The sequence below is a fragment of the Syngnathus floridae genome, chromosome 17 (assembly GCF_059516105.1).
Source record: "Syngnathus floridae isolate MCC-2025c chromosome 17, RoL_Sflo_1.0, whole genome shotgun sequence".
Classification (NCBI taxonomy): Eukaryota; Metazoa; Chordata; class Actinopteri; order Syngnathiformes; family Syngnathidae; genus Syngnathus; species Syngnathus floridae.
This window is the reverse complement of record NC_142429.1, coordinates 3,643,431-3,670,991: the sequence shown is the minus strand read 5'-3', so window position 1 is coordinate 3,670,991 and position 27,561 is coordinate 3,643,431. Positions and strand designations below refer to the sequence as shown.

General features: G+C 47.7%; 1 protein-coding gene across 5 annotated transcripts in view; it reads left to right on the top strand.

Moving 5' to 3' along the window:
- LOC148383252 (BAR/IMD domain-containing adapter protein 2-like) overlaps positions 1-27,374 on the top strand; it is a 27,846-nt gene extending 472 nt beyond the window's left edge. The window contains exons 2-15 of one of the 5 annotated variants that reach the window (XM_088358221.1): positions 8,889-8,964; positions 9,816-9,902; positions 13,663-13,724; positions 14,088-14,159; positions 18,792-18,929; positions 19,565-19,717; positions 19,819-20,061; positions 20,134-20,371; positions 20,498-20,699; positions 20,780-20,848; positions 21,614-21,767; positions 21,864-21,916; positions 25,644-25,686; positions 26,077-27,374. In XM_088358221.1, the coding sequence (XP_088214347.1) occupies positions 8,889-8,964; positions 9,816-9,902; positions 13,663-13,724; positions 14,088-14,159; positions 18,792-18,929; positions 19,565-19,717; positions 19,819-20,061; positions 20,134-20,371; positions 20,498-20,699; positions 20,780-20,848; positions 21,614-21,767; positions 21,864-21,916; positions 25,644-25,671 (1,575 nt within the window). In that variant the 3' untranslated portion in view covers positions 25,672-25,686; positions 26,077-27,374. Of the gene's footprint in view, positions 1-8,888; positions 8,965-9,815; positions 9,903-13,226; positions 13,314-13,662; positions 13,725-14,087; positions 14,160-18,791; positions 18,930-19,564; positions 19,718-19,818; positions 20,062-20,133; positions 20,372-20,497; positions 20,700-20,779; positions 20,849-21,613; positions 21,768-21,863; positions 21,917-23,096; positions 23,306-23,401; positions 24,533-25,643; positions 25,687-26,076 lie in introns of those variants that run through there. The other 4 variants (XM_088358223.1, XM_088358219.1, XM_088358222.1 and 1 more) reach the window with 4 other exon arrangements.
- The last annotated feature ends 187 nt before the right edge of the window (positions 27,375-27,561 follow it).

Genomic DNA, 27,561 nt, shown 5'->3' with positions numbered 1-27,561 from the left:
CAGCTGCCCTCAAATCTAGTGGGACCGCTGTCCTTGTGGTTGGCTAAATGTTTAACTTCTCGGCGATTGATTGATTGATGAATTGATCTCTCTCTCTCTCTCTCTCTCTCTCTCTCTCTCTCTCTCTCTCTCTCTCTCAACTCACTCTCTCAACTCACTCTCTCAACTCACTCTCTCAACTCACTCTCTCAACTCACTCTCTCAACTCACTCTCTCTCTCTCTCTCTCAACTCACTCTACTCACTCGATCCTTTCGATAAGGATGCTCTATTCCCCACCTGTCCACTACCAAAGTGAAGAAGAGCAACGGAACCCCATCATGTGTCCGCTTTCTTGCTTAAATGGGAGACATTCCACGAGTTCAAGTGAAGGTTGGGCCTCTTACTGTCCGCCTCTGTTGCAACAAGTAAACCTTTGCCTTACGGCCATTTCAACGCGCGAACCTGTTCAGCATGCCAAAAATAAAGACGTTTATCGTGCACCTCGGAAAGAGAGGAGCAATACATGGTATGCTGTCGAAAGTTGACGTAAAGGCAACGATTCTGCCATCGAGTAAACCGCTTGTTGACTGTGGGAGCGTTAAACTGCTGTTTCCAATATTCGGGCTGCTTGACATGGACGCAGTCAATGGACGCAGTCAAATCCGTGGTTGTTTGGTTATGTGGAGCTTGTGGTCTACAGCGATGTCGAACTGCTCTGCATCATACTGGCAACAATTCGACAATAGCTTGGTCGCCACGCATGACAGTCAAACTATTGTATGGAGGTCTCATCGACGACAAATCGATTATCAAACAAGTCTCCTTGTATTTTCATGACCAAGTCATTATTAAGAACCATGTTTGAACTAAAGATTGTCCAAATAATTCTCAGATTTCTCCACTACTGTGAAATCAGACTGAGTTCATCTTGTGTGTTAGGTCCAAATAAGACATCTGCAAACCTCTGCCTTTACTTTGGGAAAAAAATGTCCAGCAAGTATTGCTTTGCTGTTGATTAGTTGTTTTCCAAACACAAACTAATACTAAATACACTCAAGTAATGGCTTAAGTCATTAGGGGGAATAAATGTTTCCTGTATATTTTTAGGGCGGCTCGGTGGCGCACTGGGTAGCACGTCCGCCTCACAGTTAGGAGGGTGCGGGTTCGATTCCACCTCCGGCCCTCCCTGTGTGGAGTTTGCATGTTCTCCCCGAGCCCGCGTGGGTTTTCTCCGGGCACTCTGGTTTCCTCCCACATCCCAAAAACATGCCTGGTAGGCCAATTGGAGACTCCAAATTGTCCCTAGGTGTGAGTGCGAGTGCCAATGGTTGTTTGTCTCTGTGTGCCCTGTGATTGGCTGGCAACCGGTTCAGGGTGTCCCCCGCCTACTGCCCGATGACGGCTGGGATAGGCTCCAGCACGCCCACGACCCCCGTGGGGACTAAGCGGTTCAGAAAATGGATGGATGGATGGATGGATGGATATTTTTAATGCGAATCAATTTGTATGTGATTAGTCTTTTCATGGATAAACAGCAGTGCCATTTGACCCAACTTCCCGGGAAAGCCCAAATTGGCGTATTTTGAACTCAGCATTTTTAAAGCTGTGGCTTGATTGAACTTCCCGCGTCTGTCCGAGGCCTTTCTTACTCTCGTGGTTCCCGCTCGCTTGGCACTCTGGAGGCCGCAGATGGGAGGAGAACGGCGCGTTTACGGCAAGCCCCATCATGGCCTTTCGATAGCTGTAGCTGGCGCCGATGGCATGAAATCAGACTTAGAATCGGTTTTAATGACAAAAAATAGTAGTAGTGCTTTGGCGCCATCTTACGTCATTGTTGTGACCGAAGGATATGGAAGTAGCCATTGCATTCATGTTTGCGTTTCCTAGCCAGATCTAATGAAGAAGTAGTGCTCGGGTGCCACCTGGTGGCATCTTGCAACCGCACTAAAGCGAGTTGAGGAGCTTCGTGTCGACAGGCCACACGGCAGCGTGCTACGTCCGTCGGAACATTGGGCGACGTGCCACGTGCTGCTTCACCGGGTTCAGCTTCAGCCGGTGTTTCAAGACATCTGTGCGGCACTCTGCCATCTTGGCATTTTCCTCCGAACGTGAACTCCAGTCTTGTCGAGCGCTTTTGGCCAAGGTGGCTGGATGAGATTCAAAACGACGGCAATGAGAAGCTGCGGCCGAGCAACGCTGTCTTCATCACAATGGTCGACATTTGAATGCGGCAACCGATGAAAATCCTTCATCAAGGCATGCGTCCAAACAAAACGTGTTTATGAAATGACTCAACCTGTCCTTGGCGTTGCTCAACTCTCTTATATAAACAGTGCGAGGACAATGCTGCGTTCGGACAAATGAAGAGCAATAATCGTGGCCTTCCACAAGCAGCGCGGTGACTTTTTTTTTTTTTTCCTGATGTCATGGCCCAGCCCTGGTTGGAGGAGCTTTAACCAAAGAGGCACAGGGACAAACGTGCAAATCAGCCATGTGGCTTGAGTGGGACAAAAATTAGAGAAGAAAAGTGCACTTTGACGAGGACGGACAATGCCAAGCAAAAGCAACTCCGTTGCAGGTTGTTGGAAACGCAAGTTCGGTGTCAACAGCTCGCGCGTTTGCGGCAGCTGTCTGTTTGCGAGCGACAAGCGCGAGCTGCTTAAGCCGCCTGCAGATAAAGTCTGAGCGCTTGACCCGGGCGGATTATTTGGGCCGAGTGGCCAGCGGAAGAACGCTGCCTCACTTAGCATGCGCCATTCTGCAGGTATTCAGACACGCCTGGGCAGGCATGGAAGGGTGAGGTGTGTCCTGTCGAGAGCAGCCCTCGGGACAACGTTGGCAGTGTTTGCCCTCCCACACGGCCACTCCCGCCAGCAACACGACCCGGGACAGAGAAGCACACCGCGGTCTAGTGAAAGGGAAACACACCAGCCAGGAATGTGACTCTTCACCCTTTCTGCCGTCGCTGCTGGTGTCCCAAATTTGTGCCAACTTGTGTAACACGTCTTGCGCAACAGTGACGTCAACCCAATGATTTTGCTCGACGTTCTGGGGTTTCGCAACATTCTTGAAAATTGATCGCGATGACTTGGCTTGCTTTCCTGATGGCCTAGTGTGCGCAGAGGAGTATGTGTGTGTGTGTGGGGGGGGGCAGAAGCCTGTGCGGACAGGTGGTCTCTTAGCAACAAGGCGCCATTATGCGCGCCTTTGTCTCAAGCGGCTCTGGCTTCAAAGATTTTCTTTTCCAGCGCTTGACGCACCGAAAGAGAGCCCTCAGAGCCCGCGTTGTTTGTCTGACACCCCCCCCCAGTCCTGACTCCGCTGTGAATGTTTCGCCGTAACTCGGCAGTTTGCCAAGAAGGAAATGTGACGCCCAGTACGCCAATGGAATACTCTTCAATGATTGCAGAAATGGGCGTTAAGTTGATGTATTGTGCCATCAAGCTTCCTTCTTGTCATCGGAAACAAAGCAGATCCTGCTAATGTTTCAAAGGTGCTCACCAATGAAACTAAAACCTGTCGTTGGCCACAAAAGTTGCTACGTCGCGCTAATTTGGCTACAGCGAGTATGCTTTTCTTTGTTGTTAGTGGAAGCGGCGCCCCTCAGCTAGCGATGACCTCTCAAGTGAGCAAAAGGCATGGAAATACAAGGGCAGGGTCGTGGCTTTGTATCTAATGCAATGTCCTGCCCGAGCAATCTTTTTTTTCGTAGGATACTTCTGGCATTATGTACACTTTTGAAGGTAATGCCGCATGTAAACAACCTATAGTGCATACATGAATGGCGATTTGTTGGCATTTGATGTGCATGTGGTACAAGACTGTCTCAGAAAATTAGAATATTGTGATAAAGTTCTTTATTTTCTGTAATGCAATTAAAAAAACAAAAACGTCATACATTCTGGACTCATTACAAATTAACTGAAATATTGCAAGCCTTTTATTTTAATATTGCTGATTATGGCATACAGCTTAAGAAAACTCAAATATCCTATCTCAAAATATTAGAATATCATGAAAAAGTAAACTAGTAGGGTATTCAACTAATCACTTGAATCGTCTAATTAACTTGGAACACCTGCAAGGGTTTCCTGAGCCTTGAAAAACACTCAGCTTGGTTCAGAAAACTAAATCGCAAGCATGGGGAAGACTGCTGATCTGACTGCTGTCCAGAGGACCATCATTGACACCCTCCATCAGGAGGGTAAGACACAAAAAGAAATTTCTCAAAGAGCAAGCTGTTCACAGAGTGCAGTTTCAAAGCACATCCACATAAAGTCTGTTGGAAGGGGGAAATGTGGCAGGAAACTGCACAACCAAGAGAGATGACCGCACCCTTAACAGCATTGTGAAGAAGAGTCGCTTCCAGAATTTGGGGGAGCTTCAAAGACAGTGGACTGAAGCTGGAGTCCAGGTATCAAAAGCCACTGTTCACAGACGTGTCCGGGAAATGGGCTACGTATTCCCATGGTCAAGCCACTTCTGAACTGAAGACAATGGAAGTAGCGTCTGACTTGGGCTATGGAAAAGAAGCACTGGACAGTTGCAGAGTTGTCCAAAGTCCTCTTTTCAGACGAAAGCAAGTTTTGTATTTCATTTGTAAGTCAAGGCGCCAGAGTCTGAAGAAAGGCTGGAGAGGAGCAAAATCCAAGTTGCTTGAGATCCAGTGTGAAGTTCCCACTGTTGCGTTTTGTTCAAGATGTCCGTCGTTGAGCAAGAAAACAAAAATGTGGAGTGATAGTTGGTTCTTTTATTTGGAAGATCTTGGGTTGCTTCACGGCAGTCAGTACAAGTGCAATTCAGCAGATGAGAACAACCACGTCAGACTCCAGATCAGAAGGTTTTATACTGTCCACAAGCAGGAATACGGAAGGGGAGGGGAAAAGAAGGAAAAACATATCCTCATAAGAATGTCTTATCTACTGAATGTTTTGTATCAATGTGTCATGACGTTAATGAGCTCTGCCTTATGTGTAATGGAAAAGTTACCAAGCTGTGTGTGCCGTGTCTGTGCTCTGATGGAGCAACTATGTTTGTATAAATTAATATAGAATATTTAGACATTGCTGATGCTCCCTTTTCACCACAGTCAGCGATGGTTTGGGGAGCCGTGTCAGCTGCTGGTTGTGGTCCACTGTGTTTCATCAAGTCCAGAGTAAATGCAGATTTTAGAGTGCTACATGCTTCCGTCTGCTGAAGAGCTCGATGGAGATGATGATTTTCATTTTCCAGCATGATCTGGCACTTGCTCACAGTCCCAAAACCACCAGTAAATGGTGTACTGATCATGGCATTACTGTCCTCGATTGGCCTGCCAATTCTCCTGACCTGAACCCCATAGAGAATTTTTGGGGTATTGTGAAGAAGAAGCTGAAAGACACCAGACCCAACAATGCAAATGAGCTAAAGGCTGCTATTGAACCATCCTGGGCATCCATAACACCTCAGCAATGCCACAGGCTGATTGCCTCCATGCCACGCCGCAATGATGCAGTAATCCGTGCAGAAGGATTCCCAACAGAGTACTGAGTGCATTAATTGACATTTTCAAATGTTTGATTTTGTTTTGCTCTTATAATTTTTTTTTTTTTACTTGGTCTGAGGAAATATTCTAGTATTTTGAGGTAGGATTTTTGAGTTTTCTTAAGCTGTAAGCCATAATCAGCAATATTAAAATAATAAAAGCCTTGCAATATTTCAGTTGACTTGTAATGAATCCAGAATGTATGACATTTTTGTCTTTTTAATTGCATTACAGAAGATAAAGAACTTTATCACAATATTCTAATTTTCTGAGACAGTCCTGTATAAATCCATGGAATTGTTGTGTCCATGATTAAATACAGGCAATTAACAGGGCCATGGTGCCGAGGAAAATTCACAGTATTATGTACGTGAGAAACCTTCTCCCGAGGGGTGTTGTCAAATTTAATGCAGACGTAGCGGGTTCTGGCTTCATGATTGGCTGAGAAGTCTACAAAATGCCAAAAGTATCCTACAAAAAAAAAAAAAAAATGCAGCCAGGCCAGCGAGGGCTTGTCTGTTTGTTGGAAGGCTGCCTCCACATTGACGTTGACATGTTCCAAAACAGCACCTCATTCCCATGGCCTGAGTGTACTTCTCTTTGATGAGCGCTTGGTTGGCAGGCAAAGGGCCAAAAGTGTCTGCAAGTCTGATGCCATCCATCACGTTTGTTGCCCTCACGCCACGTTATCGGGCACTCGCCCAGCACTTCATGGAGTGAGAAATGTCTGCCCGCCTGAAATGTTATTGGGGGGTGCTTGAAACGGCTTATGTGACGCAGGAACCTTTGCGAAAGAGTACATTTGTTCCTGCCGCGTTGCCAGGAAAACTGCCGCTCCGCACGCATGCACGCACGCCCACCTCCTCTGCTCTGCATGGCCAGGGGCAGACGCTCATTCTCTTATTCTCTTTACCCATCTCCGCTTGTTGAAGGACAGCTGCCGCGCTCGTATCCACTCAGTTCAGTGGCGCCACTGCCACTTTTCTTTTATGAGGTTGATGGCTTCTTCCCACCGTTGCTTCATATGTAGACTCTGTGGGGGCGGATGAGAGAAGGAGGCGTTGAAAGAGAGCGAGCGAGTGCGTGGGGAGGGCATGGAGAAAACTGGCCAGCCTTGTCGAAGCCATCTGTAATTACTGCGGCGGAGGCAGAGGCAGATCCCTCGGCCGCTGCGGCGCCACGTTGCTATATTTGGCCGGGCGTCATCTCGTGCTCTGCCCCGGCCGTAGTCGCGTCGTGCTTTGCTGCCATCAAGTGAGTGGAGGCGCTTTCTCGGACACCTCGCACTTGCCCACATCCTGTTGGGAAGACGACGTAGCACTGCGCAGGCAATCAAATGAGTTGCCATTCAAACGTTTTGGCAAATGTGTTGACGTCATATGTAATTTTTTGCCCCTCACCCGATGTGATGTATGAATAACTTCTCAAGTCACCGTGTCAAAGTGTGAATGAGCGCAACGCCGTGTTTTGCTTTTGATAGTCAGAAAACAAAATAACGGCAAGGTATCCGACGTGTTTGTTTCCTTCCGCCCCCTTTTTGTGCTTGCTTTGTTTTTGCACCGGCTCAGAGTTGCGTGAGCGTGCTGGAAGAAGCAAAGCTGACAAATAAGTCTGGACCTGGGTTGCCGTGGTAACCAGCGCCCGAGGATGTCAGTGAGGACGGCTGGCTGCTGTTGTTCACACTCGCCCTATTACAAAGTAAGAAAGGAATAAAATCAACAACCCAAAACCCCAAATGGAGTAACAAAATCCTGAAATGGATTTTTGCCTGAGTGAAGACAGCGACCGCTGCAATTCAGGATCCAACGGGCTCTTTGCAGACGTGCTCATAAGATGGGTTTTAAGTTGAGAAAGAAATTATGTCTTCATTCAAACAGTTGAACAAAAGAATCGTTTTCCCTTTTCTTGACGAGTGAGAACGAGCCTTACCGGCCGCATCCGGTCGAAACATGCGATTAAGCTTGTTGAGACTCGAGCGGTTGATTCTATTTGAGTCTAAAGCTTAACCGCGGAGCCCGCGCCGGCAAACGCCGCCTATTGCCGGCTCGACACATTTGAATCGGGTGGGGTAATTGTTGAGCCCCGCCACTCGGCCACCATCAAGAATGGCCAATAACCCTCCTGCTGCTTTTTCATCTTCCGCTTTTGGCCATCTTGTCTTTTATATCCGCGAACCTTGCTGGCAGCTCAGTCGTGCTGGGGGGTTGACGGCGCTTGATGGAACAGATGATGGCACGCTGGCGACTGATTGGGCGCAATGATTGCCACTGGTTTCCCTCAGCTGATGTTTGTAGGCCACTTTGCATGTCATTCTTGTGGCATCTGGCCACAAATATAAACCAGGGGGGGGGGGGGGCATCAGTCACTTGTTTTTCTTTCGACGTTTGCCTCTTTTGTTATTGGACAGGAAAGGGGATTTACGGTGACATGTTGCGGTTACGCTGGGTTAGATCTTTGGAGCTTCGTGCCTCAGAATGCTTTGCACCACTTTGGTCTCTGTGGCCCCATTTCCCAATTAGCTGCCACAATTAGGCTAACAATGTAGCACAGGAGAACTGGGATGACCAATTTAGCCCGGATGACGGAATAAACTACCGCCCATTTCCCCCCTGGCGTCGTTTCATCTCCTTAGAAAATGTTGCCGCATACAGCTCCAGCGTTGTCAGTGTGCGTGTGTGCGGGTGTTGTTGAGTTGAAGAAAGGCGTGCGGGTGCGTGTCGACTACCTTTTGGCTCGTTCAGTCGGAGAGTGTGCCGTAACGATGCGGCGTTACGCAATCCTCCCACTGCTTTAAAACACCACTGCTTGTTATTAGAAAAGCTTTGTACGGGTGTGGGCGTTTGCACGACTACACGCACGCGCAGGGATATGTGTGCGTCCTCATCAATCACCTCGTATTAGAATGTAATAGAGCGCAGCGGCGTTGTAGAATATTTCCCTCAGTGAGTTTTGACGTCTTTTTATCTCTGGGACGCCGTTTTGTATGTTCCTCCAGTTGACTCGTTTGCATGCGAGCGGCGAAGCTCATTTGATGCTAGTTGGAGCGAAGACGCGCAAACAGGATGGAGCTGCTATGGAGGCACCTGTTTGAGTATCACGTCGTGCCATTCGCAAGCTAAGCTATGATTGGTCGCCATCCGCAACCGCAAGTGCCCCCCCCCCCCCCCCTCCCTCCTTGATAAAAGCCACCTTGTCGCAAGATTGATCAGAATAGCGTGTTTAGGCTCGTGGGGTTTGCAGGGAACCCGAAAATGTTGGTCAAGGTTTTTCTGCCTGCCTTTCAGGGCTGTGAACAATGAAGTTTGCGCCAAAGAGTTCCCACTCGATTAGCGTCCGCACAGGCTTTCATTTTGCGCTGAAATCTTGTCTTGTCTTTCTTTCAGACAATCATGGAACAGTTCAACCCTTGCTTGCGAAACTTTGTTGCCATGGGGAAGACCTACGAGAAGGCCCTTGCCAGTAAGTCAGTTTCTTTCTCGCCTCTGCTGAAGCGGCCGTACATCTACAACTATAAAAGGACAGTATTTATCCTTCTCCCAAATGGGCAGGCCCCCTCCCCTTTACTGTCGTGAAGGGTCTGAAGGGGAAGACAAAAGATAAAAGAGCCTCCAAAGGGAAGCGATGACAGCTGGCTGTGGGTAGACAACTTGATAAAGGCGAGCGCGCGGTGGCGTCGCCCGTTCTCTGCCACTTAATTTGCCGAGCGAGGCTTATCCAAAGAAGCCTTGCCGATCCTGAGCAAGTGCTACCTTATGTTGCCCACCCCCCCAAACCCCACCGTTATGCACACGATAACTAATCCAGGACACGGTGGGAGGACAGGGACAGACCGACTTGGACTCCCTAAGCCATTAAATCTGTCCTTTGCAAGATTTACTCAAACCGAGGGGAGGGAGGGCTAAGAGGCTCTTGTTTGCAAGGGAGGGTGAGGGGGACCCTTGCATCCATACGCTTAAGTTCGACATAGTGAGGTGAACAATCAGCAAATTTTGGATGACAGAGAGGATGACTGCTCTATGTTTTAAGAAGGCCTGACACTTGATCCTTGTCCTTCAGCGGGGCAGTCAGAGAAACGCGCAGGCGCTTTACCTTTGCGCTGGTCACACTTTTTTCTGACAGCAAGCCCTTTGGAACTCAAATGGATCTCTTTGAAATCCGCAAATGCGTGGCACCACCGGGATGTGGCCGTAGGCCAACAAAAGCCAAGACTGAGAAAGATATCAATCAACTCAAACGGAAAGGCTAGCGAGATGATGAAGGAAATGTGATGGCTGGTCCTGTTTTTGAAGCACTTTCCCTCCTTTGTGCAGATGTGACATTCGCCGCCAAAGGCTACTTTGACGCTCTGGTGAGAATGGGCGAGCTAGCCAGCGAGAGTCAAGGATCCAAAGATTTAGGTGAGTACATCATTTGCGCTGACTTTGAACACCTGTACGACCCCGTGCAAAGCGGGCAGTGGCGTCCATGGCCTAAGAGCTGCCCAGTCACCCGCCCAATTCAAAAGCTGTGACTCGTGAAATCCACAAAGCACCTTGTTCTTGTTGTGGTGGCGGCGGCTGTTGCTCAAAGTGCTTTATCCCAACAATTCCAGTTCGCTTACTTCCTGGACAAATATCACTACACACACGCACACACACGCGCACACACACACAATGACGCACACACGCTTACACAATTACACAATTGCACACACCCGCGCACACACAGAGACACACGCAAAGACACACACACGCGCGTACGCGCGCACACACTCACACACACGCACTTTATATCCAGATTTGTTTATGCAGTTTGGAGAGATTGCTCTCTTGATGCCGGCGCGATGGGACTTGCCAGTGGCTCGCTCAACGTTTGCACGAAAAGGAGTGAAAAGTGACTCCGAAATGCCACCTGGAGGGAATGGGATCATCACGATAACTGGGGCAAAAGTCTCATTTTCTCTGTCTCCCTTTCCAACGGCCCAAATCTTTTTTGCTGTTTTTGTTCCAAACCTCTGCGCAGTGCAGTCTGCCCACAATGATGTTTTAGTATTTTCCAGCCGCCGGGAGTCAGAGCTCCATACCTGAATGCAACGCTGCGGTCCAACCCATGCGTGCGTGCAAGGAAGGGGGGAGGGAAGGCCTCTGCGGCTGGCTCGCTTTCTTGCTCAACCTGTTTGGGCTGAAAGTCAGTCAAAGGGAAGGTGCATACTGTACACCAAGGCACTGTGGCCTTGCCGCGGATATCCATGAAAGTCGCTCAGCAGCAGCCGACTATGTGCCCGGCGGCCGCCGGTGTATTTTTCTGGTCAATCACTCGAGGAGGAAACCTGCTCTGTCTTCTATCTCTGCAAATATAATCAACACGAGTTCCATTTGGATGATCGTGTCTTTTTGTGTTTCTGCGGTCCGAGCGTTGGTTTTGCCCCAAGCACTACACTTTTCCTCCCACGCATCGTCCTCCTCCTCCGCTTGGGCTAATCACCGCCTGTCTGTCACAGTACCGCGCTCACAATACACACGCATCTGCTGCCCTCTCATTACACTCTGCCTGCCGGGCCGGGTCATTTCTTCTCGCGGGGGCCCTAGGTCCGTGCTTTTCATTTCTTTAAAGACAAGAAATGAAATGTTTCAAACAACTATTAACGGAAAAAACTGCCAAAACAGTTTATACTATAAGGCTGGTAGATAAAATCTACCAATCTAAAAAATAGATGAAATGATCCATCCATCTATTTTCCGAGCTGCTTTTCATTACAAGGGTCACGGGTGTGCTAAATTGGTATCTGGGATACTTTTAATCGCTTTGTAATAGATAATGACAAGAAAGGGTGATTGATATAGCTAAACACAAGTGATTCTTTCAACATCTCAACACTTTACCCTAAAGACGGCTGTCTATCTTAACACTAACTAATAATGCAGAATGCCTTTGACGTGCGACGATTAGCATTTTCAGTCTGTTATTGTTATTACACCACAAATGGTGGAGCAACATGTATAGACAATACTGCCTTTTTTTGGCAGGAAAAAATTAATCCCTCCAGTGTATGGTGGAGTTCCCCAGATTCAAGGAGCATTTGTAGGATCTGTCTTGAGTCAGACTACATCATAGATACTGCACTAGTATGAGTTTTTTTTGCTTTTTTGGCAATGCCATTTTTATCCTGCGACTGAAAGCAGTTTTGTCACCGTGCTCACGGCGATCTACCATGCTGCTGTCGGTCGGGTCTTTCCCCGCGAGACGACATCGGATCAACAACTTGCGTGAGTTACTAATTGCCACGTAAGAGTCAGCACAAAGCACACAAATCACATTGCAGCCTGACTGACACCAACTCAAACGCACATAGGCTGTTGGTAGCCAGAGAAGTTGGGCAGGGATTCCTAAACTGACATGTGGGTCACCTAATCGTCCTTTTAGCGCTTTGCAAGACTAAAAATGTCATGGCGATGAGCTTCTCCAAGCATCAAAGAGGTGATGCCAAATATGCCCTTTAGTGTTTTATGAACAATATCCCTTGTCTCCATAAGGGGGCCAACACACCCCAACAAACACACACACACACACAAATACCAATATCCACATGTTATGATGCCGATAGCGTTCGGAACAATGCTGCGAACGTGCCTCGATCTAAAATTTTGCAATCTTTCTTGTTTATGAGAGTCGCTCATTGCCTTGGCCGCCTCTTGCGCCTCCTTCAGCACCTGTCCCCGTTTGAACGAGCTCTTTTCGTAGCTGGCCACCGCCTGCATCCCCGGAGGCTCTGCCTCCCCCCGTTTGTTCTCTTTCGGGAAGCCCCACCCCTATAAACCAAACGCTCGCGACGTGACAATGCAAAGCGACCGGGTGCACTTTGTCAGCATTTGTGGCGACCTTGCATTCGGGTCACGTCACCCGGGGCATTGTGTCGTCGAGGGATCGATGGGTTCTGCCAATTCTTCAAAGGGAATCTTGATTTACCCACTATTTGGAGGGAAAAGTTCAACTTTGGTCCCGCCTGAGTATGAGTATAACTTGTTATATGTATTCATGTCCAATTTTGCCGCTTGCCTTCGATTGGAAACGACATGGCGCAGCATGAGCTCAGGCGACACCCAATCATGGCCGCATGAGAAGCGGGGCCGTCACGGGACTGGCTGCCATCAACGAGTGGGCCAAAAATGGCCCCTTTTCATGTCCAATGAGGCAAATCCAAAGTTGTCAACTGTTTAGCTCAACTTTTAGAAGATAAGATGGAAAGGTATTTTCTTCAGTTGGATCTTAAATTCATGGAAAAAGTGCTTGTTGAAACGTTTTTTTTTTTTCCTTGTGAAGCCACGCTCCCCCTGCTTCTTTGCTTCCTTTTGTCATCTTCTCTTCTTCTTCTCCCAATGAGCAGTTCAAGTCCAGGCTACTGTGTCTGCGCTCTTTTGTGTGTCTTTTTCAATCTGTGACGTTGTGTCTTCTGTGTGACCGTCCCAAAGCCCTTTTAGGCCACCCAAGGAAGAACTCAGGATGTTGTCGGCCGCACTGCCTAAGTTCCAAAGTCATAGTATCACCTTTCCACAGACTCGCAAAAATAAAATAGTTTTGCTTTAATATTTGTTAACAAGGAAAACAAAAGCCTGTGAGGATTGTTCTCTGTCTACATGTGTTGCTGCATCTTTTTTGCTTCACATATCAGTGTGTGTGGCTGAGTGGAAAGGCGCTTTGGAGCGTTCGTTTGTTTCATGTGTCGTCCTCTGTCTTTCCACCAGGTCTGAATGTTTCTGTCCTTGGCTTAATGTCGCTCTTTTGCGTTCCTTTTCCTGGACAATGCACTGCACTTTCTGAAGAGGCAGCTTGTAGGTATAACAAAATGGAAGCACTCCTTCCAGCTGCATGGCCCCCCCTGCCACCCTCCCTGCCTCTCTCCCTGCCTATATTTTGGCTTTTAAAAATCATGGCGAGTGCCATTTCTCTCACGGGAAAGTTGGACGTTTTAAAGCTTCAAGTTTGTGGCTTGTTTGGCGTAAAAGTGTCATTTTGTGTCATTTTGTTTTTTCCTGTCTTTTTTCGTCTCATCTCATTGTTTGGACGTGTCGTCATGCAAATCTCCTCCATTGCCGTGTCCGTCTCGCATGCGCCATTGCCTCATTTTCCTCCCCACTGCCGTTGCAGATCTTGAGTTTGCGTTTCTCCTTGTGTGCACAGGCGACGTGCTCTTCCAAATGGCAGAGGTCCATCGACAGATCCAAGTGCAGCTGGAGGAGATGGTTGGTACACCAGCTCTCCCCGAAGCCAATGCTGAATCTGCCACTTGTGTTGGGCTCCCACATTTTGACCCCGCTGGATTGTGTATCCGGAATGATGCCACACACAATCGCTTTTCTCCATGCCGCTTTTGGGCTAAAAATTAGTTGTCAGCGTTTCATTGCCCCAGAACTTCATTTCAAGCTCGAAAGTAGAGGCAGACGCTCACTTGGCGCGGGCATGAGGAAAGGCCATGACGGCAACGTCGCCTCTGCCCGACGAGCTCACGCTGGAGGCATTAGCCGTCAAAAAGATGATTTTGTCTGATTGATTCACTGCCCTGGCGCCTTGAAGTCTAATCTGTCCCGAATGCGCTTTGTCCCCAGCTGAAGTCTTTCCACAATGAGCTGCTGTCGGAGCTGGAGAAGAAGGTGGAGCTGGATGCTCGCTACCTGGCTGTGAGTACACACGCCCACCCGCCCACATTTGAGCGCCGGATCGTTCAAATCTTCTCAAGACTGACAGGAAGCACAACTGAGCCTCTCTGCGTGACGCATCTTTAGAATTAGTTGGGACGCTGCCTCTGTGTGTGTGTGTGTGTGTGTGTGTGTGTGTGTGTGTGTGTGTGTGTGTGTGTGTGTGTGTGTGTGTGTGTGTGTGTGTGTGTGTGTGTGTGCGTGTGCGTGTGCGTGTGCGTGTGCGTGTGCGTGTGCGTGTGCGTGTGCGTGTGCGTGTGCGTGTGCGTGTGCGTGTGCGTGTGCGTGTGCGTGTGCGTGTGCGTGTGCGCGTGCGCGTGCGCGTGCGCGTGTGCGCGTGCGCGCGTGTGCGCGTGTGTGCGTGCGCGTCTGGGGGGGGGGCTGTGTTGTCCCTACCACAGTCACCAGGGTTGGCCTTGCGCAAACTGGAGTAGCCATCGTTGCAATGCGACTTGCGTGGAATTGATTCAAAGTTGTGCGGCTTGGCTTTCAACTCTGTCGCCGTGACATCGGCTGTGTTCAGGCTCGCTGCTTGGAGCTCGGCTTTGATTTTGCCACGGCTCCCTCCCTTTCTCACTGATGGAACGTTCAAAGAGTGTATTTTCTTACTGGGATCCAAAAAAGAGACAGCCATATTCCAAAAGTTGAACTAGTTATAGCAATATGATGTACATTAATCCCTCGCTACATCGCGGTTCGATTATCGCGGATTCAGTGCATCGTGGATTTTTTCCCCCCCCAAAAAATTCACAAATTTAAAATAAACCTTGGAAACTGGGGAATTATGGCACGAAAATTGCCCACACGCCAGCAGAAGACAGGGAGTGTCCACACAATTGTAGTACGTACACTTGTACATTTTTATAAAAAAAGTTGTTATAATAATAATAATAAGAGTTCTAAAAACATATTTACAGTATTGTACGTGTACCTTCTAAAAGGAAGCAGACTTTTCATTGCTTTTGTGGCGATCTCTGGATATTCTGCCTTGATTTTAATCCGGTTTTCTTTTTCTTGGAAGTTGTCGCCTCTTCTTCTGTCTCCTCATTGGGCCTTTTCCTCTTTCCAAAGAAGCTTTCCAAACATCCCTTTCTCGTATTCATTTTTGCTAGCTTCGCGGTTTCAACTGTGGTAACATGTCACGTGACCGGGATGAGCGTCTTGACCTGAATTAACCTGTGTCAAGAGACACAGATGCGCCGACAGATGTAATTGGGAGAGTATCACAAATTTTTTAAAATATTTTTCAAAATGAATTCTTACTCATTTTTGCTAGCTTCACAGGCTCGACTGAGAAAACATGTATACGTGTGTGTGTGTGTGTGTGTGTGTGTGTGTGTGTGTGTGTGTGTGTGTGTGTGTGTGTGTGCGTGTGTGTGTGTGTGTGTGTGTGTGTGTGTGTGTGTGTGTGCGTGCGCGTTTGCGCGTTTGCGCGTGTGCGTACATATACGTGTGTATATATATATATATATATATATATATATATATATATATATATATATATATATATATATATATATATATATATATATATATACGTGCGGTGAAATTTGTCTCTGCATTTAACCCATCCCCGGAGCAGTGAGCAGCAGCGGTGCCGCGCCCGGGAATCATTTGGTGAGCTAACCCCCCAATTATATATGTATATATATGTGTACATATACGTATATATGTACGTATATATGTATATACGCATGTACATATATATATATATATATATATATATATATATATATATATATATATATATATACACACACATACATATATACATATGTACATATATATATACATATATAGTATATACATATATAGTATATACATATATATGCATACATATATAGTACGTACGTACGTATGTATGTATGTGTACATACGTACATGCGAGCCTCGGTTTTCGACCACAATCCGTTCCAGAAGGCAGTTCAAGAAGTGAATCATTCAAATTCAACGAAAAAACATGTTTTCTCATTATAAATAATTTAAAAAAATTTTATTCGTTCCAAACAAAAAAAAAAACGCATTTTTTAAGCATTTTTTCATTTGTGCATTTTTGTCCGATCGCGCAACTGCAGCGCACCGCCGAACGCCCAACCGTAGCGCGTCGCCGACCGCGCAATCGTACCGCGTTGGTCGCATTATTGTGACAGACCCGTCGCTGAAATTTAGAAAATATTTTTAAAGTCCTGATGTATTTTCCAAAATTTAAGTGGACATCAGCGCGCAGGGAGCTTAATTTTGTCCGATCGCGCAACAGTAGCGCGCCGCCGACCGTGCAACTGCACCGCGCTGGTCGCATTATTGTGACAGAGCGGTCGCTAAAATTTAGAAAATATTTTTAAAGTCCTAATGGACTTTCCAAAATTTAAGTGGACCTCAGTGAGCAGGGAGCTTAATTTGGCCCGATCGCGCAACCGCAGCGTGCCGGGCGCTCACTGTCGCATTGCTTTAGGAGCGTCTTTGTGTTTTAGGATAGCTTTACTGCTCCCTCAGACTAACGAGAACGTAATAACGAACAGAGTCAGTTGGCATGCGGGTCCTCTCGGCTCATCTCGCGAGTTTCGACAACATCTATCTATCTATCTATCTATCTATCTATCTATCTATCTATCTATCTATCTATCTATCTATCTATCTATCTATCTATCTATCTATCTATCTATCTATCTATCTATCTATCTATCTATCTATCTATCTATCTATCTATCTATCTATCTATCTATCTATCTATCTATCTATCTATCTATCTATCTATCTATCTATCTATCTATCTATCTATCTATCTATATTCATTCTGTCTGACTGGTACCAGTCCGCGACTCGGTAGTCAGGGACCTCTGATTTATACCACGTATTAATATCGTATTTACACGTTTTAAACTATTATTTAATGTTCTAATGATAACATATGCACTTATATGGTTTAATATACACTTATTGGTACACAAACTACGTATTAATGTTAAAAAAAAGGGTGACAATTGTTAGGGTTTTTCAGGTTATCCTTATCGTATGATTATGTTGGAATGCAACCGGTAATGAATAAGATAACTTGTCCCATTCTACACAAGGTCGCAAAACACCCCCTGATATGTTTTGACTAGAGCACAAGGGCTTCCTATTCAGTCTACTCTTACCCCCACTCTGTTTCTCTTAATAAATATGCCCTTGCAGGAGGGAGAGTTAGACTTCACTCCTTCAACGTGTGAGCTCTCCACCTGCAGGTGTTTAAAAGGACTAGCTTGTCTCTCGTGTGGTTCTTGCAAAATAAGTTGGAGTGAGCAAATCTCTAACAATACTTTGCGGATTTTCACATATCACGGGTGGTCTTGGAACCAATTATCTGCGATAAACAAGGGATTACTGTATATCTTTAATACAATGGTTCTGTAAAATACGATGAGATAGATGTTCAAAAACTGCTTCAAGCCTTGATATCTGAAATTTGCGTCTTGGTGTCGCAAACGGAGCATTTGGAGTCATGCGATTGGAAAATGAGCATTTGACGCCCATATTCCTCATCTCATGTTCAAGGGAGATGGCACCCATTTACTTGCCGCGGCACAGAATCCTCTCAAATCATTTAAAAGAGCGAAAAATCTCTTTTCTGAGATGAAAAGTGACCGTGCATATCCACCGCCCCCCGGCATCTCTGCGCTCGCATCCCACGCGGTGACTTTGCGACATGTGACGCACGCACGCTCTCGCTCGTTAGGCGAGGTCGCAAGGCGGGCACGCTGCCGAAAAGTAGGAAATGCGCCAAAGTCGGTGTCGTCCGCCCATCACAAATGAGCTGGCCGGCTTCTTCTTGCCTAACATCACGTCCACTTCCTCAGACAGCAAAGTCGTCGGGACGGAAAGAAAGGTTGCAGCCGGGCGCCCAGCGCTCTTGGCCAATCAATTAAGCAAGTCGGTTGCCGCCGTTGCTCTTGCATCTGGCCGGCGACATAGTGGCGTATGAGAAAAGCACACGAGGTTTTGTGTCGCTGCTGGCCCAGTTGCCATAGTAACAGAGCTGCTGCAGCCTAGGAAATTCTCTCTCAATAAATAAGCGCTTATGGGGAAAAGCATAAGCTGAGACGTAACTTCCCGGAGCGGTTCTTTGTCGGCCCTCCATAAAATGGGTCACAAAACGGTCGGCACAGGTGGAGCCCATTTACATCTCCCCACATTGGACTGGAAATTCTTCCCTTGGATTAGAGGCCACTTGAATCGTCATTATTAGCAACAAGATGGTGTGGAGGAGTGTGGACTCTTTGCACACACTGTGACGAAGCCGGCGTCTAGCTTTTAGCCATTTATTAGTTTGTTTTGTTTTGTTTTCACCACTTCGTGGGGGTGTGAAACGTAAATTGGGATGGCAGCAATCAATCGGCATAATCAAGACAGAGTGATAAGCCGGGTGAGTTGCTTTGTAAAAGCAGTTTCGTTCATCATGGAGTGTCCGAATTTTTTTTACATCGACTTAACTTTGCAGGCCAACACATTTTCATTTGACCTTTTCAACCATTGTTTTGGGTTATGGCGACAGGCAACACTTTCCCATGAGCTGACCTCTACAGGGCAACTTTTGCAGCACATGTTACGCCCCCCCTCCCCTCCCCATCTCTGCAGGCGGCCCTGAAGAAGTACCAAGTGGAGCACAAGAACAAAGGGGAGAGTCTGGAGAAGTGTCAAGGGGAGCTGAAGAAGCTCCGCCGGAAGAGCCAGGGCAGCAAGAACCCGTCCAAGTATGGCGAGAAGGAGATGCAGGTGAGCGGTTGTCTTTGGCACTAAAGACTCTATTTTGGAAGAGCCCGCATTGTGTGACGACAAGTCAATCTCAACGTTGGAGTGTCAAAACCCAACCGGGCAGCTGACTCAAGGGCTAGGTTCGGCAGCCTTTGTTGTTTGCCTGGCAAAGTCACCCATACGGCAAATAACAACGTTGCCGATTTGGAAGCTTTAAAAAGTGTCAAGAGCAAAATGAGTTTGCCATCTCGCTGTGACTTCGTTGGCGAGAGCTGATAGCTCCTGCCTGTTCTGTATTGCGATGCACAGTTTCATTGGGTACACCAGACAGCAGAAGTCTACACACCCAATGCTAGATATTTGAGGAGTCAAAAGTGAGACTTAACTTGTTACCCACCATGAATGTGATCTCTTCAAGGGCAGGTAAAATGAGAGCCAGATGATATGGTTGCACAAGTGGCACCACCTGTTGGAAATTAACCTTGGCCAACACGCAATGATCTCAAACTCAGTCAGTTGAACTAAAGCAAAGAAAGACAGCCGATCCGTCAAGTGGGCCCAAATTGGAACGTGCGCAAGACTGCGAACGGCTTGTTTGTCAAAAGAAGTCCGGGAATGCAGCGTGGAGTCTTGTTTAACCTCCTAATTATTGACAGTTTGTGGAGACCATCAGCAGCAAGCAGAGCGAACTGGACACCTTCATCGCTGAGGGATACAAGACGGCCTTGTCGGAGGAGCGCCGGCGCTACTGCTTCCTGGTGGACCGCCAGTGTGCCGTGGCCAAAAACAGCAGCACCTACCATGGCAAGGTCAGCCCTCTTCCTGCGCCAGTGACAACAGGCTTAATCTTTTTTGACCTCCGGATGTAGTTTTCGACATGCGTCCCTGCGACGCTTCCTCGTCCTTCCAGGGTAAAGACCTTCTGACCCAGAAGATCCCAGTCTGGCAGCAGGCCTGCTCGGACCCCAACAAGCTCCCTGAGAGGGCCGTGCTGCTGGCCCAGCAGATGGGCTCAGCTGCCTCGAGCAGCGCCAGCCCCCTGCACACTTCCAAGTCTAACCTGGTTATCTCTGACCCCATTCCCGGGGCCCAGCCCCTTCCAGTGCCCCCCGAGCTGGCCGTTTTCATGGGTGGTGGTCTCGGGCACCAGGCAGTGAGTTTGCGCCGCGAGCCGGCTGGTCGGTCCGTCGGAACCCCGTCACTCACACCGTTTTGTTCTTTGCAGAGGCTGATGGGCCCCGATGGCATGTCCGTGGTCAACGGGACGACGGGAGTACACGGCGAGGAATACTGGCCGGACGGAGGGACCCTGTCCCAAGTCAGGCCTTCGTCTCCGCAGGCCCAGGCGCAAGCGCAGGCCCAAGCGCAGGCCCAGGCTCAGCCTCAGAGACAGGTCAGCGACGTCTACTCCAACACCCTCCCCGTCCGCAGGCCAGGTCCCGCCAAGAACAAGAACCCTGTAGGTAAGCGAGCTCGCGACACCAATTCGTGGGACGACGGCAAAGCTCGATAGCGCCAGTCTTGCCTTGCGCCAGACCTTCCGTCGCCCCATACTCAGCCGCTGAGCGAGCCGTGCGCCTTCTGCTCAGGTGAGACACGGACCCTCCCCCGGTCCAGCTCTATGGCAGCGGGCCTGGAGAAGAACGGGCGCTCCCGCGTACAAGCCATCTTTTCGCACGCCGCCGGCGACAACGGCACCCTGCTCAGCTTCTCCGAGGGCGACGTCATCACCCTGCTGGTGCCCGAGGCCCGCGATGGCTGGCACTATGGCGAGAACGAGAAGAACAAAATGTAAAAGATGGGCCTCGGACACCCTTGTGCACTGCTCTCTCTCTGTCTCTGAGACGTACTCGTGTGATTCTTTCACTCAGGCGTGGCTGGTTCCCATTCTCCTACACGCGAGTGCTGCCCGAGACCGATGGCGAGAAGCTGAAAGTGAAGTAAGCCGCGGCGACTCGGATGCTCCGGCCAATGTTGACAGAGTTGACTCGTTCTTTTTTTTTTCTTTTTTTTCTCCCCCATCCATCCTGTTTTCTATTATCTACAGCTCAGTAGTGATTAATTTCGGATGAAGCACATGTCGACGTAAATAAACTTCTCCTCATCCAAGCACTGTTGTTTTTAGAGTTTTGCGCCCACAGCCTCATTGGCAGCGTTTTCTCCATCAACTAAAACACAAATGACGCTGGACAGCGTTGTGGCTTTCGGCTATCGTTTCTTTCAGCTGATTTCTTGATTGTGTCCATCTGGGAGGGAAAGTGGGAGGACTGTGCTTGGGGAGCCTTGGCAACATGATCCCCACCCGCATCCAATATTGATGAGGAGGACTTTAGGCAAAACAAAAGCCGACCTTTGGTATTGGTGGCTGCTCTCGGCATCCGCTGTGAGAACGCTGTAGCTCCAAACAAGACCCGTATCGGTCCGGTATCCTACCTGCTATCAGTACGCGCCCATTGCTCATGTGTTTTGTTTGTGATGTGTGTAAGACAAAATCCACACACATCCCCACTTTGGGGCCAACACAGGGCCCTGCAGTGCGTCAAGGTGGCAGATTCCCATCCCAAATAGTGTGGTTGGAGTGCTGGAAGAGCTTGCGCAGCCATTGCTTTGCCGCTCTGCTCAGCACCGCTTGTGTTTCAAATGTCGGTTGATGGCGGCGACCCACCTGTCCATCCTCTGAGGCTTTTCTTCTCCTGTCTGGCCAGCCTGCATCACGGGAAGAGCAGCAGCACGGGCAACCTTCTGGAGAGTGACCAATCCCTGCCCACACCCGACTACGGCCTGACCGCCCGACTGTTGGCGCAGAGTCTGGCGCAGAGCCGCCCCAGGCCCTACAGCATGGCGGCCTTTAGCACTCAGGTAGGGACGCAGGCTTGAATGCAGCTAAGGCTTTCTTGCTCTATGCTGACGCCAGCTGGCAAGTTAATGTCACTTTTTTTGCCCGGTGTCTTTCAGCCCGGTGTCTTTCAGCCTGCTGTCGAGGATTATGACGGCCGCTTTGCCACAAGGTAAGCCTTGTCCAGCCCGGCTAGAATTTCCAAAGACAAAAAGATTTTTCTCTTGCATACGTTTGCAAATTAAAACAAGAAATCAGAATGTCATTCGTTTTCTATTTTCTGAGTTCCTAAAATCAACGTTGCCAAACGACAAAAGATAAGACGCTTTTCTTTTGTAAACATTTTCGGAGTGCATCTCTTCACATAAGTAGCAAACCAGTTAACAAATTTGGCTCACAACCCAGTGGAATAAAATACAAACTTTTGTTCTTGAACTCCCCGTGCGTGTTTTTTTGAAAGCGTCTTTCTTTTTCTCTCGCAGCTGTCCTTTTCTCTTACGTTTGTCACTTTTTTACTTTTAATAAGAGCTAGTGCAGGAATGACACTGTTCCTTTGACTGTCCTGTCAGTCATTGTGTATGTTGGGGTTGTGTGTGCGTGTGTGCGCGCGTGCGCGCGTTCGTTCGTGCGTTCGTTCGTGCGTTCGTTCGTGCGCGTGTATGAGGAGAAAGCGTTTCTGAGTGTCCCCAAGCTTCACCTATCGCAGCCTGTCAGTCTGGACTTGTTTCTGCTGTCATTGTGTATTTTGTTTTGTTTGGTTTTCGATATGGGCTGAGAGACGTACCACCAGAAACTGAATTGGAATCGCTAAAGTTGAAAAATGGCACTGAAAAACTGAATTTGAATTTCATACATTGAATTGTTATTGCTTAATTTCAATCATTGCCTTGAGAAAATGACTGAATCAATTGTGCAATTTGCAATTATAAGTTTGGAACTCAAGCCCAAATTCAAATTGTATGATTCAAATTAAACAATACAATTTCAATACACATCAATGAAATTCAGTTTTCCACTGTAATTATTCAAGTTTAGAGGTTCCAACTCAAATATAAATGACTCAAATTAATTTTGTGGCAGCACGTATTTCAGGCTATCGACGTAAAGCGTAAAAAAAGATTCTCATTTGCGCTAAACTAGCATTCCTTGCAGATGAGATAACATTGGAAAAAACAAAAGCCTTTGTGATGAGGAAGTGTCAAGTCCAGTCATGGCGCTGTTTGGAGTTGTAGGATGCCCACAGCGCCCTGCCTTCTCATGTGTCCCATCCCATCCCGGCCTGTCCGTCTCTGTCCATTTCTTTTTCTGAGTGTGTCCGACCTGGCAAGCTTCCTTCTCTCTTTGTTCCACAGTGACAGTCCTGATGGCAAATTGATTTCGACTGTGTGACAACACACATTGTGACAGACGCAGACAGCTGCGGATAGCGCAGGGGCTTCCCTCCCTCCCTCCCCTGCCCTCCTCCCCTCCCCCTGTCTCTCCTCTCCCTTCCTTCTGCCTCCACTCACACTCCTTCAGCGAGTGGACGAGGCTGGTCTCATCCCTGCTTTCTGTCCTCTCTTCCTCCCGGCGTGCGTCCCTCCGTCCGTCCTGGGTTCTGCCGCCGCCTCTCTGCTGCTGTGCTGCCGGCTGCCTGGCGGTGTCGCTGTCGGGACAGTAGCGGTTGGTGGGTGGAGGATTGCGTTGAGAGTCGGGGCGGGGCCTACCTGCTCGGCGTGCAGCGATACGGACTCTGAGCAACGGCAGGCGCGTGTGGACTGACTGCCCTTGCTCGCCTGCTTTGTCTTTTTTTTTCTTTCTTTTTTGCCGTGCATGTACGCACTTGTCTTTTTTGTGGCTCTCAAAAAGGAGTACAGCGTGGTCGCAACCCATAAAAGTCTCAAAAGACAAAATGGTGCTTTTGAAATGCAAAATCACAAGGGAAGGCTGTGCAGGGACGATACGATCAGTCGCGCTTACAGCCGATTTATTTTGGTGTTGGCACTGCATGGAGAGAGTGACCTCCCCACCCCCCGTGCAAGATTTTTCTCAAAATAGGACAGGCAACATCAGACAGTGGTGCCCAAAGATACAAGCGACCTGACTTAAAAGTCTTTCCAGATATGAGCCGTTGGTCGGTCAATTGATTATTTTATTTATTTTTTGCTTTGACTTGGCAAGCCACAAAGTCAACTTGCGTCACAAGCAGTAGTTTTGCATAACTTAAATTAAAACAAAATTAAAAGAAAAGCTTCAAACTATTTATTGCTACTCGTTAACCTTCAAAATCAATGTAAAGCAAAGAACTACACTGTGTATTTACAATGACCACATTACGTTGCCTTCAAATTTGCAAGCTCAAGTGCCATGGATGGGTGAACCAATAGCCCACGTCTGTCTCGAGTGCTTTAAGCAAAGAATATTTGGAGACAAACAACGGAGAAACGCATGTAGGCAGACCGTAGGAAAATACTCCCAGGCACATCTTCTCTGCAAAAATCTAGCTGTGACCGTCTTCATGTGCTGTATATCTTTGTCTTCTTCTGCCCCCACGTGGCCAAGGTTTGTACATCATAAGCAGCAGCACAATGTCCATTGAATCGAAGTCTTTCATGGAACAAAATGGTCATGTTCTTATCACCTGCAACCTTAGTTTACCATTGCTAAAAATACAAACGGGAATGAATTGAACTTGTCTGTTGTCTCACGGCGGCACGTACAGTGTAATAGAATGATACGTAATTATTCTTTTGTGGACGTTTTTGGGGATTGGAGGGGGGGGGGAGATGTTTTTTCTGAAAAATGTAACCATACCATCACTGCAACCTTTGGTTGTAAAACGTTGACAAGATAAAAAGAGGGATTTGGACAGAGGGGTGTGTTCACTTGATAGACTTTTTCTGCTGCATATCCTGGTGGGTGTGTTGGATGCCTTACACGCTGCTTCTGCCTGTCTTCACCCCCCTTCCCCTTTTTTGGTACAGGCGAGCTTGAGCAACATCTCTCGAATCAATATCTATATGTGACTCGTTTGTATCCGTCCACCCAATTGCACCATTTCCTTCTCTTTGAATTTGGTCTTCTTTGTGCAAATGGCCGCCTTGGATAAGCGCTGTGAGTTTGTTGACGATTAGCGGCCATCTTTTCTCTTCATTTCCTTTGCTGCTCGCACTCAGTGTTTTTTTTTTCTTTTCTGATTGTATTCCCCTGTGCTTTTGTAGTTCCTTTCCTCTCCAAACTATGGGTGTCCTTGTCCAAAAACACTAAGTAGTTGTTTTATCTTATGCATGCCGTGGAGGGATATCAGAAAATGTGATTAAAAAAAACAAAAAAAAACAACAACAAAACAGACCTTGAATGTATGGTGACTTTTTACAAAAGGTATTCTAAATAAAGCTTAACTCTCTATATTAATAAATGGTCTGGTGTGGCAGCAAATCTGTTCTTCATCGCTGGGAAGTCTTTTGTGTGGAGCGCCGCCTACGCCCGCATGCATTTGTTACCTTTGACCTCGCTCCTTCCTCAGCACCGTTACACTGAGCATATGCGCGCTGCAACGGCCACCTCCTTGTTGACTTTGTGTAATGACTGACGCTTGGCACTTGACCATTTTGGACCCTGCTTGCGGCACGTCATGTACGCGGGCTTTGTGTTTTTTTCAGTTGAATGCTTACAGTGCAACCTTAGGTGAAACAATTCTGCGCTGAAAACGATCGGTTTCTGTGCCTCTTGTCTGATACGCAAAGTGGCGATGGATGGATGTTCTTCCGATGAAAGAAAAATAAATTGCATGTGAACAAAAGCAAATCCGGCTTTGAGATTGCACTGTACTTTTGAGTTTGCTGCGCATGTGACATGCGAGCCAAAGCATGAGCTGCGAGGCCAACTATTCAAATGCAAAGGTTCTCTTTCCCTTCCAGTTTGGGTCCAGAGTTGTCCCGCTTCTGAGGAAACAGGACCTCCGTAAGTGCCATGCCTCTCCCGCCAGCCACTCCTCCGCCTTCTTTTTAACTTAGCGCTTCCCTCGATAGCTGCCCCTTTTTGGCAGGGAACGGCGGCATTTTGGAGTTTTGAGCCCTGCATGCTTGTCTCCTTTATTTGCTAAAATTCCGGTGCTCCGTGTTTGTGGACATGAGTGGAAGGCTGCATGGGGAAAACGCGCATGGCCGCGGCTGCACCCGTGGCCGCGCCCGTGGCCGCGCCCGTGGCCGCGCCCGTGGCCGCGCCCGTGGCCGCGCCCGTGGCCGCGCCCGTGGCCGCGCCCGTGGCCGCGCCTGCTACATAGGTTGGCTTGTGACTGTAATAGTTTCCCCAATTGTGCCTATTCGGTGATGCCCTCTCCTGTCCCCACAGTGAGCGCTCCATGGAGGTCTACCTTCGGCCCACCTTCACTGATGACCGATCGGCCACCATCTTCTACTAGCCGGCTGCACCCCCGCTAAAAACCCTGTGTTCTTGCTTGCTTCTTAAATTTTAGACCAAAATATGGGGGGCGTTGAACAAGTTGTTCCTTCGCTTTGATGTTAACCAAATCCGTTAATTTAATGAATAGCACGGCCATACAGCACAGAGAATGGTCAATGGCATTATCATGACAAAAAAAGTCAGTTCATTAAAAATGTTGCCGTAATATTGCCAAGAAAATGCCACTTTACTCTTGTCTTTCTTTCATAGTGGAAAATGAGTCATTTAAAAGTTTAAATATCATGACATTTGATTTCAAAATATTGCAAGAGTCTCGTTTGCATTAAGTCAATATAAAGAAAAGTTTGAATTCGACAAGAAGTCTGTTTTATGACAATGAAGTTTTATTGCAAAAATGTTTAAATATTTGCTGAATGCTGATTATTTTCTTTTGTTCTGGTGTTTTCTCTTGTTGGGACTTTTTTTCACATAAGATTACATTCTAGCTATATTCTTGTAACGTAACTATTTTCACGCCAGCTTTACATGTTGAATATTTATAAGCGAGGCAGAAAACAGGGGTGGGTGGGTATCGTCAGCACTCACAGGCGAGTATCGGTCATGTTGCGTTCTTCCTTTTTCATTCTTTCTGCGTTGTCACGGCCCAGCGAAAATGCGTTTTGCTAATCCTTGGCTTCTTGACATTCCTGACAATGTTTGGCCGTTTGTTCTTTGCAAATTCGGCGCTTCTCTGATATTTGCTTTTGTCATTGCGTTATTTTTTTTACTTGTGCGCGTGAGCTCATGGCAAAGCTCGTCCTACCCCCTTGTAAATCCAAGTTCTGGCCGCGATCATTTGCTCATGTCAAATGCTGCTGCAGTTGCAGATTGGTGAGGGACTTGAGCCCTCCGCACCTTTCTTTGTATATTTTTGCAATTTTACCCAGATAAGGCTCCTTCTTTCCTCTTCATATTGATGCTCTTCACAGGGTGAGGTGAAATTTCAGTCTTCTCCTTAGAGGAGGGGTTTCTTGCTAATGTGACAAGGCGCAGGATGAAGCGAGGTTTTTCTTCTCAGTTTGAAGCAAAACTGATAATTGAAACGATGATGAGCTTGGGCATGAGGCAAAGGAATAGCTTGACACGCAAGCCGGCTGCAGCCGCAAATGCTTTTCAGACTTGCTTTTCAGACTTTTTCTCTGTTATGTACAGAAAAAAAACAAATAAATTCCAGTGGACACACGTTTCATGCGCACCAATTCTTCTTTTCATGTTCGGCACGTTTTTGTTTGGTGCCACACCAAACGAGAAGGGTGCGAACATTTGAGGAGGACAAACCTGCCATCCTTTGACATGGTTGCTCTCGTTGGATGGGGGCAAATGCTCACATGGAAATAAAATCTGGTAGTTATATAACTTCTCGTAAGTTCTTCC